Source organism: Triplophysa rosa, linkage group LG10, assembly GCF_024868665.1.
Source record: "Triplophysa rosa linkage group LG10, Trosa_1v2, whole genome shotgun sequence".
NCBI classification, from domain to species: domain Eukaryota; kingdom Metazoa; phylum Chordata; class Actinopteri; order Cypriniformes; family Nemacheilidae; genus Triplophysa; species Triplophysa rosa.
In genome coordinates, this window is record NC_079899.1 from 8,260,600 (window position 1) to 8,281,204 (window position 20,605).

The 20,605-nt window shown below is 39.3% G+C and overlaps 1 protein-coding gene across 2 annotated transcripts; it reads left to right on the plus strand.

Annotated features, from left to right (window-relative positions):
* The first annotated feature begins 177 nt into the window (after positions 1-177).
* aldh6a1 (aldehyde dehydrogenase 6 family, member A1) lies at positions 178-15,190 on the plus strand. 2 transcript variants are annotated; one of them, XM_057344523.1, is made up of 12 exons: positions 178-314; positions 901-948; positions 2,659-2,733; positions 3,542-3,703; positions 3,971-4,049; positions 4,601-4,903; positions 4,992-5,113; positions 5,524-5,713; positions 11,600-11,781; positions 11,903-12,082; positions 13,949-14,047; positions 14,564-15,190. In XM_057344523.1, exons 1-12 carry the CDS (start codon positions 276-278, stop codon positions 14,666-14,668), a joined length of 1,584 nt encoding a protein of 527 aa, XP_057200506.1. In that variant the 5' UTR covers positions 178-275; the 3' UTR covers positions 14,669-15,190. The 2 variants fall into 2 exon arrangements, with proteins under 2 accessions (XP_057200506.1, XP_057200507.1); XM_057344524.1 differs by having other exon boundaries at positions 179-314; positions 907-948.
* The last annotated feature ends 5,415 nt before the right edge of the window (positions 15,191-20,605 follow it).

Here is a 20,605-nt window from a genome sequence, read left to right on the forward strand (position 1 = left end):
CAATGAGCGTGTGTTACCCAACCAACGTCGAGCACTAACTCGCACTCTCATTGGTGCATTATTTTATTCGCTTAACCAATAGTGTTAATCAAAGTGGGGGAGTATTTGCTCGCGTCACACGATTGGTTATTTACACAGCATATCCCGCCCATTCTTAAAGTGACAGTAGGAAAAGGGATTTACTCCAAGGTGCACTGCAAGTCTCGGCGCACGTCCTCTGGCGGGGGTTGGACGCACATTGGGGGCGAACGCAACATTAATCCACGAACTCCATCATGGCAGCGACAATAGTGCGATCCGTTTTAAAGAAGAGGGTAAGAAATAGAAAGCATTGCGTGCTGCGACGCTCGTATGATTTTGACGGACTGTGTTGTCAAAGTACAAACTTTCACGGACACAAGCCACGATCAGACACGCATTGTTGCATTAGCCAACCCATAACAACCCATTAGTATATAATGTACTGCAAAATCAGTAGGAGAGCTTTTATGGGACTTTACTATGGAGTTTTCGGTCACCGTACATCTTTGACCCCTCTGATTCTTATTATATCATTTGGCAACTGTTATCTTGATCAAGTTCATGCACGCTAATGCACAGTGCTAGTATTACACTCCTAGAAAGCACAAGTGCGGCCCATGTTTATATATTTGAGCAAGAGCACATGGACTCTAATTGTCTTTTTGACTCATAAAATCTCTCGATGCGTTTTGATATCATAACAGTCTCCTTTATATTCTGATGAATACCTACGTATATTATAATCATTAAGGTTAAGTACAGGAGATATGCACGGGACAGCCCTTAGAGAGCTGTAATACCAGCTGCAGCATTTACTATATAGAACACTGTCAATACATTGATGTGGCCAGAGATCAGTAACTGTATCTTACTTGTAAGTTACAGGTTCCTCTTCGGATGGGACGCATGTGTTACTCCTCTTCTGCGGTAAGTTCATCACATGCTTAAAATGCATTGGGGTGTTTATTGCTAAAGTGTATGAAAATTGGATTACTAAAAAGCATTTGTATCATTAGCATACACTGCGTCCAAATGTTCTATACTGTACAGTAGTCATGAGATGAAGAGGTCCACAAAGACAATTGTTTGTTTAGATATGTTTTTTTGTTCGTTTAAAGTTAAAGGTGGACTGGTATTTTATCATTAAATGCCCCTACATTGTTTCAGATTCTTATTCTAGTTTCACACACCATAAATGGAATGCAACTGAGTGTCATCATTTTAAAGTGTGGAGGAGTAAGAATTGTAAAGCATGTTATGTTAAAGGGGTCATATGGCGCGAAACGTGTTTTTCTGTGTCTTTGGTGTGTTGCCCAGGCGTGTATTAGACATGTAAAATTGCAAAAATTAAAGTATCGGAACAAAAGATGCATTTTATCTAAAAGTGAATGCTCACCCAGACCTGCCTGAAACGCCTCGTGTAACCACACCCCCACAAATCTGCGTCAGTTTGTGGTTTGACTTGACTTATGGGCGATTTTTACTTCTGCGTAGGACCTACGCCGTAACCTACGGCGTAGCCTACGCAGAGCCGCATACCCTGTGCGTACCCTACGCCGTAGCCTGACGCGCACCTCTCCAAAAATGTAACAACGCGTCAACTCAACGCGGACCCTACGCGGACCGCAAGCGCTGTGATTGGTCGGTTTGGCAGCATCGTACTTCCTTCTACATTTCTGGCGTCTTCTTCTCTGGCGTCTTCTTCCGGCAAGTTCAGAGTCCACAAAAGAACAACATGGCGAGCATCGACATCTCTGGTTTCTAGCTTTTTGTCGAAGTGATTTAATTAAAAGTAACTGTTTTTCTACTTCGATCAGCTCCAACTCCGTTAAGATGCGATCAGCTTCCATCGCTTGCAAACACTAGCATACACACAAAACATCGGCGAAGAAGAGCAAACCCGTGAAAACACAAAGAGCCATCTAGCGTTTCGGCGGTGTAATTGCAGTACGACGCATACTCTCAACGCAGAACCATAAATGTTCACGACGGCGTCGTCTACGTACGTAGGCTACGCCGTAGGTTACGGCGTAGGTCCTACGCACGACTATAACTTAAGCTTAAGATCGCCCAAATGTAAATGTAGGTAAGGTGGGCGTACCTGTCACTACAATTGCTTTGGAAACTGATGTTCCAAATATGGTAAGAGGCGTTACATTTCCGTCACACGCTCGCAGTATTCGACCAATCACTACGCACTGGTTAACTGGCCAATCATAGCACACCTTGCTTTTCAGAGCGATGAGCTTTGTAAAAAATCAGCACGTTTCAGAGAAGCGGGGCAAAGAGGAGAGGCAAACATTCACGGTATGTGGAAAATACAGCGTTTTTGAACCTTAAATCGTGTATACACATTGCATTACATCTAAAACAAACGATAATATTCGTTTGAGCCGTGTTATATGACTCCATTAAACCTTAAACCTAGACCTTGCACTTGGACATTGTATCAAGTCGGACAGTCACAAGAGAAATCACTCATCTGTCATGCACTATGTTATGATTCTCTTGTATGATCAGAACAACACAAAGACCTGTTATCATGTTATCACTGTTTTTGATCACATTTTTAAATTACTGTTGTATGAATGGCTACTTGAAATACTTTCAATGCTTTCACTGCTTCTGTTTTCCCAGCCCACCACCAAGTTGTTCATTGATGGAAAGTTTGTGGAATCCAAGAGTTCAGAATGGTTGGATATTCACAATCCTGTAAGTTTATATTAAGAATAGTGTTTTTTTGTTTGTTTGCAGGATTATCAGTTTTGGTAGTAAATGAAGAGTTTGGTTCCAACATGAGAACTCCATTTTTAAAAAATCATGTTATTTATGATGTTATCATGTTTCTATTGTGTTAGTTAGCTGTATTTTTTGAGTTATTATGGCTTAAATCAAAGCAAACCAACTGCAGTTTGATTGATATTAATTGGTTGAGTTACCTCATTTTGGAACCAAACTCTTGCATACTATGCAATAGACCCGTTTGAGTCGTCTGGGTTTTCAGTTCTGAAAATGTTTTTAAAGTTGCTTTGAAACATTGTCAGATATATTTCAAATATTTTTTTTCCGAGTATGATGCCCTTTCCAACAAACAGGTAACTTTAAACAGGTGTCTCAGGACATTATGGGGAAACAATCTTCACCCTCATGCCATTTCAAACCTGTTTGACTTTTTTTTCTGCAGAACACAAAGAAAACATGTGGAAGAATGTTGTTAACTGGCACCTGTTCACTTGCAATAGTTTTGTGTCCATTACAATAGAAGTAAATGGGTGCTGGCACAGTTTGGTTACCAACATTCTTCAAAATATCTTCATTTGTGTTCTGCGGAAGAAAAGAAAGTCATACAGGTTTGAAATGACAAGAGGGTGAGTGAATGATGACAGAATTTTTAATTTTGGGTCAACTATCACTTCAAACCATTTGATTTAGAATACATAAAATCTCATTGCAGTGTCATGGTGTTTTCATTACTGTGTTTTACCTCTCTGAGTAAATTATGATGAATGCTTCTCCTCAGGCCACCAATGAGGTCATTAGCAGAGTACCAAAGGCCACACATGAGGAGATGTTGGCCGCCGCAGACTCCTGCTCTCGGGCATACCACACCTGGTCTGAAACGTCCATCCTGACTCGCCAGCAAATCTTCCTTCGCTACCAGCAGCTCATTAAAGACAATATTGTAAGCTAAATTTTTTGGGTTCCATGCAAAACATACATTTATCTATTTATGCTCTCTCACATATTTTATCAGTGAGTTGTGTTTTGTAAGTTCAGTGTCTATAACTATAAAACAACTTATATAGTTGTCACAAATGTTGTAAAGGCCCTTGGCATGCATTGATCAATGTGTTCAATAACTAGATCTCATTTTAATGGTAATGCAAATTATTACTTAGTTTAGATTAGTGGTTCTGTATTGATTTTTTATGTATGGTTTGTGTTTTAGAAAGAACTGGCAAAGTTGATAACCCTGGAACAGGGTAAAACCCTGGCTGATGCTGAGGGCGATGTATTCAGAGGACTGCGTAAGTCTTTCATGCTTATATTGACGTGGTCAACACCATGTTTAATTTCTATCAATCAGACTGTTACAGTATGTTATAGGTAAGTGGTTCTCAAAATGGGGGCCGTGGCCCAAGATGGATCTGGGGGGCCACAGATTTTGTGGCATTTTATGAAATATAGAAATTGATCATACATTTTATGCAATCAAACAGAAAAAGATGCCCACTAACCAAAAGAATTGATGTTCCAGTGTTTGATGATCCAGATGTTCCAGTTTAATTAAAATTCTTAAACTGGAAAATTCTTTATTTGGGGGGCCACAAAGCGATGCACCCTACTCAAAGGGGGTCTTACAACGAAAAAGTTTGAGAACCACCGTTATAGGTTACAATCAACCCAAATTATGTGGGAGTAGTATTGGGAATCGGTAGAACGGATGATCCTCCACCTACAAAACTGATTCCACTTCAAAAGAATGATTTATATCTAAAAATCCTTGGGTTCTTTCTTTAGCTGTTTGTACATCCTGTCCCTTCACGTTATATACTCTTGTTGTTTGTCGTTCCGGCAGAGGTGGTGGAGCACACCTGTAGTATCACCTCCCTCATGCTGGGTGAGACTCTCCCCTCTATCACTAAAGACATGGATACATACACATACCGGTTGCCCATTGGTGTGTGTGCCGGCATCGCCCCTTTCAATTTCCCTGCTATGATTCCTCTGTGGATGTTCCCAATGGGCATGGTGTGTGGAAACACTTACCTGTTGAAGCCTTCAGAGAGAGTCCCTGGCTGCACCATGATGCTGGCCAAGCTACTGCAGGACGCTGGTGCTCCAGATGGCACACTAAACATCATCCACGGACAGCATGCGGGTATAGAAAAAAATGAAATTTGGATGAATTATAATTATGATTTCGTGTGCTGATTACTTCATTATTTTCGCCTTTTTTAATGTTGTAGCTGTGAACTTCATCTGTGACCATCCTGCTATTAAAGCCATCAGTTTCGTGGGCTCCAACCAGGCTGGCGAGTACATCTATGAGAGAGGCTCTAAAAACGGCAAAAGAGTACAAAGCAACATGGTTAGTTCTAAACGTAGTGCACTTCACAAAAAGACAGTTTGAGTATTTATGCTGGGAGCCAGATGGTGGCAGCATTTCATCACAAATTATTCTGGTTTACAACAATTTAACAGCACTTAATCTCAATATACTGTATGTGGCTACAGCTTTAGTAAGATAACTGTAGTCTAGTCCTTCTTCAATGCTTTAATAATTGGCATGACATGGAACAGAATGAAGTATTAAAATGCCATCTCACAACCCTTATGAGGTCTCAGAGCAGATAAACAACTAAATGTTTAAATGTGAAATGAGCAGTATTAGAGATGAACATCTAAGGCTGTATATTATACTGGTTAATTATTATTATGTTGGATATGTGTTGACACTATAATTGAGCAACTCTTCATTTTCACCATTTTCTCCACCAGGGGGCAAAGAATCACGGTGTGGTGATGCCTGATGCCAACAAAGAGAACACACTGAACCAGTTGGTTGGTGCCGCTTTTGGAGCAGCGGGTCAGCGATGTATGGCACTTTCCACTGCTATCCTTGTAGGAGAGGCTCGAAACTGGTTGCCTGAGTTGGTTGAACGTGCAAAGAGTCTTCGTGTCAATGCAGGTACTTTATTCTACAGTTACACATACAGCACACATTAGGGATGCACCGATACCAGTATCGGTATCGGGCCCGATACTAAGCTCATGTACTCGTACTCGTAAAAATGCACAGATACCAAAGACCAATACCTCATGTGACATAACTGACAGAGCTGACAGAAATTTGTTGTGAAATTTGCTTTGAAAGTTTGTGAATAGCACAAAATTTATATTTTTCATAATGTGTTTAAGGTGGAGTTGTTTGTACTCTACTCAACTCAACTTTATTTATATAGCGCTTTTTACAATTTTCATTGTTACAAAGCAGCTGTACATAAGACATATTGACTATAAGCAAAACAATTAAAGTTGTACCTGTAAAAACAAGAAAAAGGTGAAAACACAGAAGACAGACATACCCACATACAAAACACTCCACACACACAATATGCACACGTACTGACACACATAGACATAGACACACACACACACACGGACGCGCATGCACACACACACGTACACAGACAAGTACGTGCACACGCACACCCACACGCGCACGCACGCACGCACGCACGCACGCACACACACACACAGTGAGAGCACACATTTAAGATAAAGGAGAGAGAAGCACAGGTCAAATATAACAATTAATATTGCATATAGGAATTTATAGTCTAAGCAAAACTTTAAAATTCTAAAGCAGCCCCCCCGGCCAGGCAAATAGTGCAAAAGAACAGTATGCAAACGGTGGCGAGGAACCCAAAACTCTAATCGATAAATCAGATTTAAACCATTTCAAAGCTATTCTTTTAATGCCGACGTAATTTTTGAGTCTATGTAGGAGTGTGCTGTGGTCAATGGTGTTGAATGCAGCACTAAGGTCTAGCAGCACCAATAATAACGAGATACAACCTCGGTCAGACGCCAATAGCAGATCATTTGTAACTCTGATCAAAGCAGTCTCTGGACATGCTCTAAATCCAGACTGGAATTCTTCATTGATGTCATTCCTTTGGATCTATAATTTCTGGGAGCATCTCTTTCAGTAGATTTGTAGATATAGGGTCTAGCATGCATGTTATTGATTTAGATGATCTAATGATTTTAGACAGTTCATCGTGATCTACGGTATAAAATAATTGCATTTTCTCCTTAAGGGCGGTGTAGTTATTTGTTCAGCGGTTTTCACTTCTGGTTGCATTGTTATAATTTTTTCTCTAATATCTTGGATATTATATGTGAAGTAGTTCATAAATTCATCACTGTTATGCTGATATACAGGATCAGAAGTCACTGACGATTTATTTTTTGTTAATTTAGCCACTGTGTTAAATAAAAACCTAGGGTTGTGCTGGTTTTCTTCTATTAGTGATGAAAAGTAGGCGGATCTAGAAGTTTTTAGGGCTTTCCTGTATTTTCGAATACTATCCTTCCATGCTGTACGAAATACCTCTAATTTAGTTTTCTTAAAGTTGCGCTCCATTTTTCGGGCCGCTTTCTTTAGAGCCTGAGTGTGTTCATTATACCACGGTGTGGGACTGCCATTTTTAATCGTCGTTAAACGTAGAGGAGCAACTGTGTCTAGCGTTACCGAGAAAATGGAATTAAAATTTTCAGTGGTAGTGTCAAGATCTTCAACGTTATTTCTCATGCTAGCGATTTGAGACAATTCGGGCAGATTATCGAGAAACGCATCTTTGGTAGTTGAAGTTATTGTTCTACCATATTTGTAACAATGAGTTTTATTTGTAATTGTAATTAAGAAGCTGTTCTATTTTTATTGGTCTCACTGTGTTGTGAAAAGGAACGGGTATCGGTACAGGTACCATCGGTATCGGCGAGTACCAGAAAAAAAATATCGGCACTCGTCCTCTGTCTTTAAAAAATGCTATCGGTGCATCCCTAGTATATATACACATAGCCTGATTGTTGCCATTGTTGCTCATGGAAACTCAGTTCTGGATGTCCTATTACGAGCCAGTTCCCTGTGCATTAAATGTGATTGATCACTGTGGGGCTGTAGAGAAATGATATTCTGACATGATGACAGTGCTGAATGGGTGGTATCACACGTAGGGTTGCACTAAAATTTTCATCACTGGGTATTTTTTGAGTAAAAAAGCTTTTAAAAAGGTGCATGCATGTGTAGTTTCCCAAGTTTAGGCACGTTTCATATAAACTACAGTAGCGCTAGACTGATATATTGCAGTGGCTGATATTATCCACTGATGTTTAGAATATATCTTATGAAAGATATATCTTTCAAAAATCATTAGGTGACGATATACAGAGTATATACAGGAATCATGGAGCTAAAGTGAATACTTTTTAAGACCTTTTTCAAGACTCTTTCCATACATTTTAAGACCTCATCGCCACTTTTTTGTTTTAATTTCTTACCTTGGCGACACTTTAACTTACATTTACTATATAATGATTGTAAGATAGCACAACTAAACAGTCTTAGTTTGTAATAACTCATTAATTAAACATAATTTAGAAGGGTGGGAGCGAAGCACAAGAGAATTAATTGAGTGACTAACACAATGCAAGGTTTATTAGAAAGAGAAACGAGGCTATGCTAAACGCCTTCCGACACACAGAGCAGTACACCTCACGGTTATTCCCAGAAATGGCCCTCAGCCATGGTTCCAACTCTTTATCCTGCAACCATGTTGTTTAACAACCGGGTGTAAATGGACCTCCCACTAGTCGCCTACCTACTCAATGATTAAATTCAGGCAAACTTTAGCATATGACCTCTTTGGACTAGGGATGCACGGAAGTGAAAATTCTTGGCCGAAGCCGAATAAAAATGAAACACTTGGCCAAATACCGAACATGGCTTTTCTTATTTCTTCTATTTATATAGCCAATTTTTTCACTATTGCATAAACTGAATGGTCAAAATGTGCTTTTTATACGCATTTTGTCTTGCTTTTCAATATAATACAATATAACTTAAAATAAAATTGAGCAAAACAAGGCCCTGTTGAAAAAAACCCAGCATATGCTGGTTTGGTATGTTTTGATGCTGGTTTAAACTGGTCATGTGCTGGTTTAAGATGGTTCAAAACATACCTAACCCAGCATATGCTGTTTTTTAAGACCCCGCGGACACCCTGATATTATGCATTAGCACGTTATTCCCTAAGAAACTCAAATGTAAAGCCAGCTTCTGACAGACAGTAAAGTAGCCAATCATCATTCACTTTTAAGATATTTCACAGAACAACATTTATTGAATATTATTCAGTATCTTCCGTACTTAATCAAAAGAACGTTTACTGTGCATTACATGCTTAGTTTCACTAATCTGTATGCATCTCGTATACATTACATTTGTGTTATTTTGGCCTCATATCGGCCAGTCGGCCACATTGCTTTTTCTGTTGCTATCGGCATCCGCCATTAAAAAACGTATTAAAGTCAGAGCCGACGGCCTAGTGGGCAGTGCTCTGACATATGATGCCAATGCACATACTGCGACCCGAGTTCGAATCCCGGCTCAAGGTCATTTGCCGATCCCAGTCCCCTCTCTCCTCTCTATCCATTTCTGTCTTCTCCTATCATACTATCCTGTCCAATAAAGGCAAAATGCCCCTAAAATACATATCTTTAAAAAAAACTTATTAAGAATAGTTGATGTTAACGGTGGCTATGGCTGATGAGATGTTGCCAGACTGAAGTTCAAGTTTACATTGAGGAGATGTGTGCAACATCTCTACATGTGAAGAAAGTCAGACCAGATGTGTATTGTGGACAAAATACAAAAACGATAGCAAACTGTGTTTAATAGGGATGTAACGATTCACTCAGCTCACAATGCGATGCGATTCATGATTCTGATCTCACGATGCGATTTATTCACGATTTACTCACGATTTATTTTTACAAAATGAGTTGAAACAAATTAGAGAAATGAACAACTTCCCTTGCATTATTTCTTAAATGCTTCACGTTTCTTTGTATAATATATTTTTTTATTTCAAATAACAAAACTAAACTGCAATTTTAAAACAAATTAATAATAGAAAAGGTATCTTTAATATAAACAAACTAATACTGTCTGTGCTTTTCTTGGATTTTTTTGCATTTAAGAAATATCAGCATGTCCACGTTTCGGTTTGCAGAGAACATGGCGGCCCCTGCTGTTCAAAAAATGTATTGCGATTCAGTTCACACTTCAACCGATTTGAATTGTCACACATTATAATCGATTTTCAACCGGCTCACGGTGAATCGTTACATCCCTAGTGTTTAACATTCTTGTATGTCAATTGTGCAGTGATCAACACATGTAATTACTAGAGTTTTTCGATACATTTGTTATTTTCTTTAAACAGTAATAAAAATTCTTACTTGACCAGTTTTATGTCATCACTTGGAAAAACTTTAAATGTGACGCCAAAGGTAGCTGATGGGGAAAAGTTTATTTCACACTTCTAGGAGCTCCTGGGAAAACATCTGCTGTTGTATAACATTTAAATGGAATTTTTTTATTTTGTTAGAAAACATGCCTATTTTTGACTAGCTTTCTATGGAGAAATGCATTTTGACCCCACAATGGTGCAATTACATCAGTACCAGCAGTATCTAACTTGCCCGTGCTAACCAGCCCAACCTTAAACTCTTGCTTTCACAGTGTCCTAACAGGCATGATGCAATAAAGCCTCCCTTACAAAATACAGAGTTTTTGTCCTAACCTGTCATAAGTGCTTTTGTGTAACTCTGAGCCTGGTATCTCCACCCAGCCAGCGAAATCTCATTGTTTCAACATCCAACTCCACATAGCTTTGTTAAACATAATCGTATCACATTTGCACACGATTTTCAAAGCCACACACTCCTTTACCCGGATTACTTTTCCTAACTTATAAAAGGTTGAGACAACATTTTCCATAATCTCCATTTCTGATTAAAGTTTCATATCCGCTGTCCCTCTTTATGCCATGTTCCTCTAAATGGTACCTTCTTCATGCAGTTTGCTTTATGCATCTTTTCTTGTAGACCACCCATGCCTTCATGACCACACCTCTCCCTCTATTGCCCATTGGCATGTTCAGCTCACCCAGCGGATAGCGTTATTTGTCTTGCTCATGCGCCGCAGAGCTAAGGCACGTTTTGCGGTACAGATCGGACCAGAAATTAGTATGGGCTGTTCAAATGTAAGAAAAAAGTTTGAGGATGAAAATTGTAATTGTAAGCAGGGAAGCTAAACCGCAGCAGCTATTCTGAAACCCCATAACAACCCTCTGAGATTGCCACAGGGCATCTAAAATTGTGTGGGTGTGTACTCGTACGCTTGCATCTGTCAGGAGAGCCAAAAAACGGGCTAGATTACAGGGATGTCACCCTATGTATTCAGCGAAAAGCGGTGAAATGATACAGAAACCAGCTACAGTTTGCAGACTTTAGCCACATTACAAAAGTTAGTGTGTCTTGGTCTGTTTGTTTATATAATAATACAGCCCAGTTCTCTGTACAGGCGAAATTGGTGGAAATGTAGACTTTGATCAGGTTTTCTGTCTATCCAAAATAGTCACGCATTTAAAAAATACACCGCAGTAGTTACTGTAGTAAAGAGAAATACATTCGAAAAAGACAGAATACATGGTATTATAAAACATGGTTTTAGATATTTTGAAGAATTATCGTATCTGAACAATGGCGGTACCCATTGACTTGCATTGGTTTTTTGTCCGTACAAAGGAAGTGAATGGGTACCGCCATTGTTTGGTTACCAACCTTCTCCAAAATACTTTCTTCTGCAGAACACAAAAGAAGATAAGTCAACGCCCTATATTTTTTGTACAAAATGGTAGTAAAACTACTATAGTTACATTGCAAATGTAATCAGTTTTACTCTCTGTCGTGTCTTTGTTTTTTCTACTCTCAACTCTGCCAGGTGACCAGCCTGGAGCTGACGTTGGACCTCTCATCTCTCCCCTGGCTAAAGATCGCGTAAACAGCCTCATTCAGAGCAGCGTGGATGAAGGTGCGAAGGTGCTTCTTGATGGCAGGAACGTCAAGGTCAAGGGTTACGAAAATGGCAACTTTGTAGGACCGACAGTCATTAGCAATGTCACGGTAAGAGTCGCCATACATGCACCTCTTAGACTATGCTTTCAAACCCACAGATCATGTTATATCCATGGCATACAAAAGTCTTGCATGTTGGACATCTCTTATTGTTTGATCTTGATTTCAGCCTGATATGAAGTGCTATAAGGAAGAGATCTTTGGACCTGTGTTGGTGGTTCTGGAGGCCGACAGTTTGGATGAGGCCATTAGCTTAGTCAATAAAAACCAATATGGCAACGGAACAGCCATATTCACTACCAACGGTGCCACAGCGCGTAAATACACCCATGAAGTTGATGTTGGCCAGGTGAGATTGTTGAAGGTTCATCATATGAATACATATAAATATTCATTGGTATTTCAGTATTTTGCACTGTAGCTAAAACCAAACCGTTATGGGTGTGATTTGAGAGGGGTGCATGCAGAAGTCAGACCTTCATAGACCTCAAACTGTGGAAAACTCTCTTATAGACAGGGTAGACATGTTCATCCTCTGTTATGTCATATTAGGCACCTTTATATATATATATATATATATACACACATGCCATGTAGACTTTTGACATAGCCAATGTAGATGAAGAGTTCCAGGCACTCCTCTTGAGTAAATATTAGACGTGATGTAAATGAAATGTGTAAAATCCATTGGCGCCACTTCCCGACCTGAAGCCAAGAGCCATGGTTGATGTGTAAGTGTTGCCTTTAGCTGCCATATATAACACAACCCCTCCCTTGAAAAAACTTATGCGAACATGACCTTATTTCATTTGCGTTTACCTTGTTGGCCACAGCTTTGAAAATGACAGAAAATACAGCTGTGACCACAAAACATGCCGACTCCAAATAGCTCATAGCAAATATGTGCTTTTTAATCAAAAACACTATGCCAAAATATTTTGCTGGTACAGCTCGAAGTCCGAAATTAAACTCAAAAGGGATTCCTTGCGACCTGTTGGTCTGGTGGTTGTGCAGAAACGGCCCCCTTTTACCCGGTTTGTTTGCCCGTGGCAAGAAGCTATGCCGTGTGTTTGCGAATCACATGCTGGAGTGCACAGCACGGGACATGTGCTGAGCTGGCCTCCAAAACCCCTACGTGCACAAGAACCTCCTTTCTGTCTCCATCCACTCCCTTTCGAGTCACCTTCGGCCAAAAGGCTCGACTCCTGCGACCGCGTTTCCAAACATTTCAAGCAGCCCTGCCAGTTTCCAGCCTCACTCCACCCCAAAAACAAAATGTTTTGTTTAGTTATTCTTTTCTCGGCTGGTACACAAACAAATGATTGTGGCTTTCAGTTTCTTGTTGACTTCGTCGTTATTGAATGGGGTGGTTGTTCAGCGTTTTCCGTACACGGTTGTCGAAGCCCAACGGCAGTTCGTTCTCAAAGCAAAGATGCGCCTTTGGAGGGAAAAAAGAGGTTTAAGGAATACGTAAACCAGAGATGGCGATAGACGGACAAAAGTTACAGATTGCAACTTTATTTTTAAACCTCCATTAATGTCCCTTACAATTAATGTGTTATATTTAAGTCCTATGCTACTGTTTACACACAAAAAAGAAACCTTTACGTCGGTTTTTCGCTAATAACCAACTGAGATTAAAATGTAATTTAATTGGGACAAAAATGGTCAAGTTTTACAGTTTTAGAACCACAAGAGGGTAAGTCATCAAGTTTTTGGTTCCAATTAATTTTTTTGGACAAACTATTGTTTTAAAACCCAACCTGGTTAATTATCCTGCAATCTTTTTCTATCTTGTAAAGGTCAGAAGTAATTTTAAACTGTACTGTAGTTTGTTAAACTGTCCTATTTCTGGACTTGAAATTGCTACAGTGAAATTGAAGAGCAGTGGGCATATTTTCTTCACAACACAATTGGAAAGGTTTGAACTGCAGTGATACGGTGCGATTTGTAAGTATACAATGAGCCAGGCGACTAACTCGACTGGGTAATGTATGGAATTTACAATCCGTCTCTCCCACGCGGTGTCTAGATATGTGAAGGGAAACATACAGCTTTCTGCGGCAGACAAAAATGCATTTGCGTCTGGCAGTTGCGTTGTTACTTTAACTGTCATCAGGGTGCGAGTGTGTCAGATAAGTGAGATGAGGAGAACGTGACCCGAGGGCAAGAGCAACTGACCTCTGATGCTTATGTTAATGTTTTTATTTTACAGATTGGAGTTAATGTGCCGATCCCCGTCCCCCTGCCCATGTTTTCATTCACCGGTTCCAGAAACTCCTTTAGGGGCGACACCAATTTCTATGGAAAGCAAGTGAGTGTTTATCTGCGTTTTATATCATGTTTGAATTCATTACAAACATGGTCGAAAGGTTATTTTTGTCATTTGGCAGTGGGAAGTGAATTATCACTAATTAGGCTTACAGTTTTTACATTCTGGAAAAAAGTATGTTTTTTTTTTAGAGCAGTCATTAGTTTCCTCGAGCATAAAATAATTTATCAGTCATCGCCCCATGTCATATCTTTCCCAGATGCCAAATGGAGCCACCATTTTAAAATTAGGTTGCATCTGTTTGGTTTACCATTTTGGCCGAGAGTTTGGCTCTTGAATTTGTTTTGGTATAAAATTTTGTCAGCTCTAGTTTGCGGCAAGCTAAATGATGACTGATTTGTTTTGACGACAGGTTGGTTTTGCCAGCATTTGTTTGCCAACCACCTGCCATTTTTCATGTGATGTCATTTGGGAGGGTATTAACAAGAAAATGATGACTAATAATCTTGACTCATTGTTTTGCCTTATTCTGAAGTACTTTGCTATTATTTGTAACAGGGCATTCAGTTCTACACACAGATCAAAACTGTGACTTCACAATGGAAGGCAGAAGATGCTACATTGAAATCTCCAGCCGTTACCATGCCAACAATGGGACGTTAAGTGTTAATCAACTGCATAGATTGTGAAACAATCCTCCCCCCTACAGTTTAAAATATGTACAGATTGAAATATGAAACTAATTGAAACTGGCCTTTAATTTCTGTACTATGCAGTGAAATATTCTCAAAATGTGAATTATTTTTACTCCACTTACTTGGAATAGTTAAGCAGTCTAACAAATGTATCACGTTGTGTTCTAAACCACAGTCTGAAACATCTGTCTGAGGCTGAAATTTCTGCCAGTTGTCATCATATTACAGCAAAAGTTCTTTTATAAGGAATTTGACTCAATGTTCAGCTGTAAATTTACTTGGACTGTGAATGTGTTGTCTTCAGTGCTCTAACTTCCATTATCTGTAGCTAGCCGGTTGGAGCATTAACACTGAATTGTTCAACTCTAGCGTTATCTCAGATTAAATCTGAATCTCTGAATGCATATGCAAAATATTGTAAACCTGCCAGTTAAATAAGAGACTGATTTAGGATGCTGGTCTTAATAAATAAGACAAAGATTTGGTCTTGTTCAAATGGTTGTTGTTTGTTTTTTGAGAAGGTGAGAACACACATGGCAGGCACTATTCACACACACACAGTCCTTAAGTGACTTGTTTTCATGCAGAGTTACACAGCATCTCTTATTTGTGACTAGGCCTCCTGGAAAAAAATATTTTAGTTTATTATTTAGCAGTCTGGAGTATAAAGATCAAAATAAATGAAAGAAGAGCATGATTAGAAGATCTGAAATATGACGTTTCTTAACCCTTTTATTCTTGAATTATGATTAATATGGTATTATTAATCTCACTTAGGAACGGACAGGAGACCAGCGGGTGCCATAGCAAGCAACTTTTACTGACTTCAACACAAACTGCGCATGCGCACAATGTAAAAACAAATATCCCCCAAACATCTCCCCCTTTTAGATAAAGAAGTCCCCAAAGACATAAAATTCCATAACCAATAACAGATATTTTCTTTCTTTTGTTTCCCCAATATAGTCAACAAATTTCCTTTTTTTCACATCTGAAATCAACGTAACATTACAATAGCTGCGTTTACATGGACACATCGGATTGAATTTAATCAGATTGTGCAATCTGAATAGTGTTTACATGAAAGGTAAATTAAGTGATCTGATTGATGTGCGTGTTTACATTACAAGCTTCAAATCCGATATAATCTGCTGACATGCGCACACTGCACAAGTGTTCACCTAAATACCCACTAAAACAGTGTTTTAAAGCACATGTTGTGTATATTTTATTTTACAAACGGCACGAAAAAAATGTACAGTTTATAAAGGCAGAGTAATGTCTCGTGCCAATGAAGCACGAGCACACCCGATGCGGTTTACCATGGTATAAAACCATGACAAAACTTCCAAGACCCACCAGAGCGTCTGCAGCCAAACAATAATTATAATAAATGTTTAGTAACAGCTAATACCGAACTTTAGAAGTGATAATATGCGGATTCATATATCAGCATTAACGGTAAACAGACGGGAGCGTTGGACCCGGGTATCATTACAATATTCACACAAACGGCTACTCAAACAATGTTGTAAGCACAGATGTATTTATTTTATGTCACAGACATCAGCATAATAATGTACAATTCATAAACGCAAAATAGTGTCTAGTACATATCAATGGAGCAAGGTCGTTACCATGGTAAAAACAGTTAATCCTTTCAAAGCACATGTACAGTAAGTAAATGATAAATAAAAGAAATGTTCGGTAGCCTACTACGCATATAAATGAAATTTTATGATTCGATATTTTAGCCTACAGTATGTTTGTACATCTGCAAATGTATCATGTTTTGAAAAGGAACTCAGAAATTGCGGTTAAAAGCTCACTTCAGGGAAACAGTTAAGACATTTTAAATGCATAGAAACGTTAATATGTTCATTTAGAGATGACAAGCCTGTGGAAATTTGTACCGCTTTGTCAGATTTATGATTTTTGGTTTCTTTAGCAACAGCTGCTCCGTTCCGTGCGTCATCCCAGCAAACACAGAACGTTCCCCTAACGTTAGTTTTTGGTTCCCTTTTGGTTATTTTTGGGAACCAAAAAATAACGTTCTAAGAACGTTCTTTTCAGGTTTTATTTTTTTGCAACCAGAAAATAACGTTCCCAGAACGTTGCAGGCTGTTTTTTTTTAAATAACCAGAAAATAACCAGAAAATAACGTTCTCTGATGGTTATTTTTTGCAACCAGAAAGTAACGTTCCCTGATGGTTATTTTCTGGTTATTTTTTTGCAACCAGAAAATAACCAGAAAGTAACGTTCCCTGATGGTTATTTTCTGGTTATTTTTTTGCAACCAGAAAATAACCAGAAAATAACGTTCTCTGGTGGTTATTTATTGGTTATTTTTTTGCAACTCAACTCAACTCAACTTTATTTATATAGCGCTTTTACAATTTTCATTGTTACAAAGCAGCTGTACATGAGACACATTGACTACAAGCAAAACAATCAAAGTTGTACCTGCAAAAACAAGAAAAGGTTGAAAACACAGAAGACAGACACACCCACACACAAAACACTCCACACACACAACACGCACACGCACCAACACACACAGACACAGAGACACACACAAACACACACACACACACACACACACACACACACACACACACACACGTACGTACACAGACAAGTACGCACACACACACACGCTCAGTGAGAGCACACATTTAGGATAAAGGAGAGAGAAGCACAGGTCAAATATAACAGATAATAAATTCCTATATGCAATATTAATTAAGTAAAACTTTAAAATTCTAAAGCAGCCCCCCCGGTCAGGCAGATAGGGCAAAAACAGTATGCAAACGGTGGCGAGGAACCCAAAACTCTAATCGAGAAAAAAAACCTCAGGAGAACCCAGGCCCAACCAGGGGATTCCAGTTCCCCTCTGGCAAAAGCTGCTGCCTCTGCACAAGCTCCAGAGAACTTGCACAACAAGGCTAAATAAAATAAATAAACTTAATAATAAAATAAATTATAGTTTAAGATTATCATTAATAATCTAATAGCATTTGAAATTTTGTGGTGAAGACATGTCAAGAGACCGCGTCCTTCTTTATCCAGCTCTATCATCTCAGCTCTTGTCAGGTCCCCACTTCCCATTCTCCGCTCTACCATCAGGTCAGGCCATGAACTGCATCCTGCTCGCTGTGGTAACCTTGGAACAATGAGACAAGACTGGCTGAGAGTAGAGTACTGTTCTGTACTCTTTGATGCAACAAGTACATCAGTTGTGTTTTTGGTTCCGGTTGATCTAACTAATGCAGCCTAAACTAATGCAGCAACCAGAAAATAACCAGAAAGTAACGTTCCCTGATGGTTATTTTCTGGTTATTTTTTGCAACCAGAAAATAACCAGAAAGTAACGTTCCCTGATGGTTATTTTTTGGGCTATTTTTGTGGTAAAAATAGTCAAAACTGGTAAACGTCAGTGACATGTGCAATACATAAATTATAAGATCATGGTACCGGTCCTACTCGCCCGGCGTCAGTCCGAATGGGAGACGGGCGCTCTGACGAGGAGGCTAAAGACCGCAGTCTCTAGCGGCTGTCGCTAGAGCGTCTCTGTTGGTCATGGAGTGAGGTTTACACACTGCACAGCTCTTCACTAGCTGGCCTCCGTTACAATCACATTGAAAACCAAATTACATTAATAAATGTGCCCTTTAATGGCTGAAAATAATAAACTAGTTAAGCTAAATGAAAATACAATCATCTATATCCATGTGTATTTCCTTAGTGTGGTTGTCTGTTACTGTATGTGTGCGCGCTCGAGCACGTGCATTCTCCGCTCTGCCGCGCACTCCCGTCATTTAAAAATTAACGGTCATTTCGTTTTACCTCACCGACTAACACGTTAGTTTAGCGGTTTATTTATTTAAATTTGTTATTTAAAACCGTACAGATTTGAGAGTAGACTTATATTTTCGTGATGTTCGATTGATTTGACACATCTAAATCAACAGACCATGATGAAAGGACTGAAACTCAGGGCTTTTGATTGTGTTATCTAAAGACGGAGCCGCGCTATACTTCTGTGGTGAGACAAGAATATTGCTAGCCTGAGGATAATTAAATGTTTATTCTTCTGTCAATAAAAATCTGCTTTAAATATTGTGTTGAAGTCATTGGTTATTTTATTTCGATATCTATAATGTCTGATGTTGAGGTAGGCCTACACACAGTGTGGTTTTATTAGAAATGATATACTGTGCTGTTTAAATCGAAAATTAGGCTACTTCAGTGATGAAAAAGGAATTATTAGGCTAAAAGAATAATCTAATGCATTGATTTCATCCTCCATATTGTGTGGGATGATGTATTTTACTTATTTTAATTAGATTAACGTTAGACAAGCGATGGATAAAAACACAGCATGGATGTATTTATTACTGACGTGTAAACGGACCGAGAAAAATATTTTAGGCTAACGTTCTGGGAACGTTCCCCTAACGTTAGTTTCTGGTTCCCAGAAAGTTTTTTAAGGTTTGTTTTTGGTTATCTTTACGGAAATAAAACGTTAGTTTCATGGTTTCTATAACGTTAGGGTAACGTTCCCCTAACGTTAGTTTCTGGTTCCCAGAAAGTTTTTTAAGGTTTGTTTTTGGTTATCTTTACGGAAATAAAACGTTAGTTTCATGGTTTCTATAACGTTAGGGTAACGTTCCTCTAACGTTAGTTTTTGGTTCCCAGAACGTTATGGGAACCAGAAACTAACGTTCTATTAACGTAAAGACCCCTTACAATCCGACTGAAATTTCAATCGGTTTGGGCATTTTTAATCTGATTGACATGTTTATATGGAGCGTTTTCATTCGGATTGGATTTTTAATTGGATTACACTGGTCCATGTAAACGCAGCTAATTGATACATTACATGTCACCCCCCTCTTTTAATAAAGAATCAAACAAAAAAACTCTCTGTTGAGGGGAAATAAACTCAAATATTTCCTCATTATTATTATGAGAACAAGAAAGGTAGATAAACACTGAATAGACTAGAGGTCCTGCCAAAACTCTTCAGATTCAGTGTCAAGGGTGGTCTAATCACACAACCCACTCTGCTTCTTACACAGACTTTTGTGTTTCTTGACTGTAAAGGGATTGCTCTTAGATGAGAGCGATGTCTCCTAAGGCTGCTGGAAGGCCCGTCCACAATGTAGGATCGTGGTATGTCAGCAGGGCCGGTGACTCTGCCCCGGTGAGAAGTGTTCTTTATCCAGACTGTTTGTCCTCTTTGAAGAGGTGACTTTGTCTGTGCTCTTTAGCGTCTGTTGTAACACTTGGCCTGTTTGTCCTTCAACTCTGTGTCTTTTCTCTTGAAGGTGTTAAGGTTTGGCCAGGCTGGTTTGAGTGTGGAGGGACTTACTGGAAGGGTGGTTCTAATGTTTCGTCCCATCAGTAGTTGTGCTGGTAAAGCCCCAGAGACCAAAGGACTGGCTCTGTAAGCAAAGAGTGCTTTGTGAGGATCCTTCACCAGTAATGCTTTAGCAGTTCGTACGGCATGTTCCGCTTCCCCATTACTTTGAGGGTAGCAGGGGGTACTGGTCACACGATGAAAATCATAGTCTAGCAAAGTCCGCAAAGTCTGATGCCGCGAATTGTGGTCCATTGTTTGTGACCAAGACCTCAGGGACTCCATGGCGTGCGAAAATTGCTTTAAGTCTCTCCATGACAGCCATTGTAGTTATAGAAGTAAGCAAGGCTACCTCTATGTACCGTGAATAGTAGTCTATCACAAGCACGTAATTACCCTTGTTCCATTGGAAAAGATCTACCGCCACCCTCTGCCATGGTCGTGAAGGTAAAGGAGTGGCCAGCAACGGCTCTGGAAGCCTGTGGATGTGTTGGACACACATTTCGCAACTACTCACTTTGTCTTTGGTTTCCTTTGTAATGC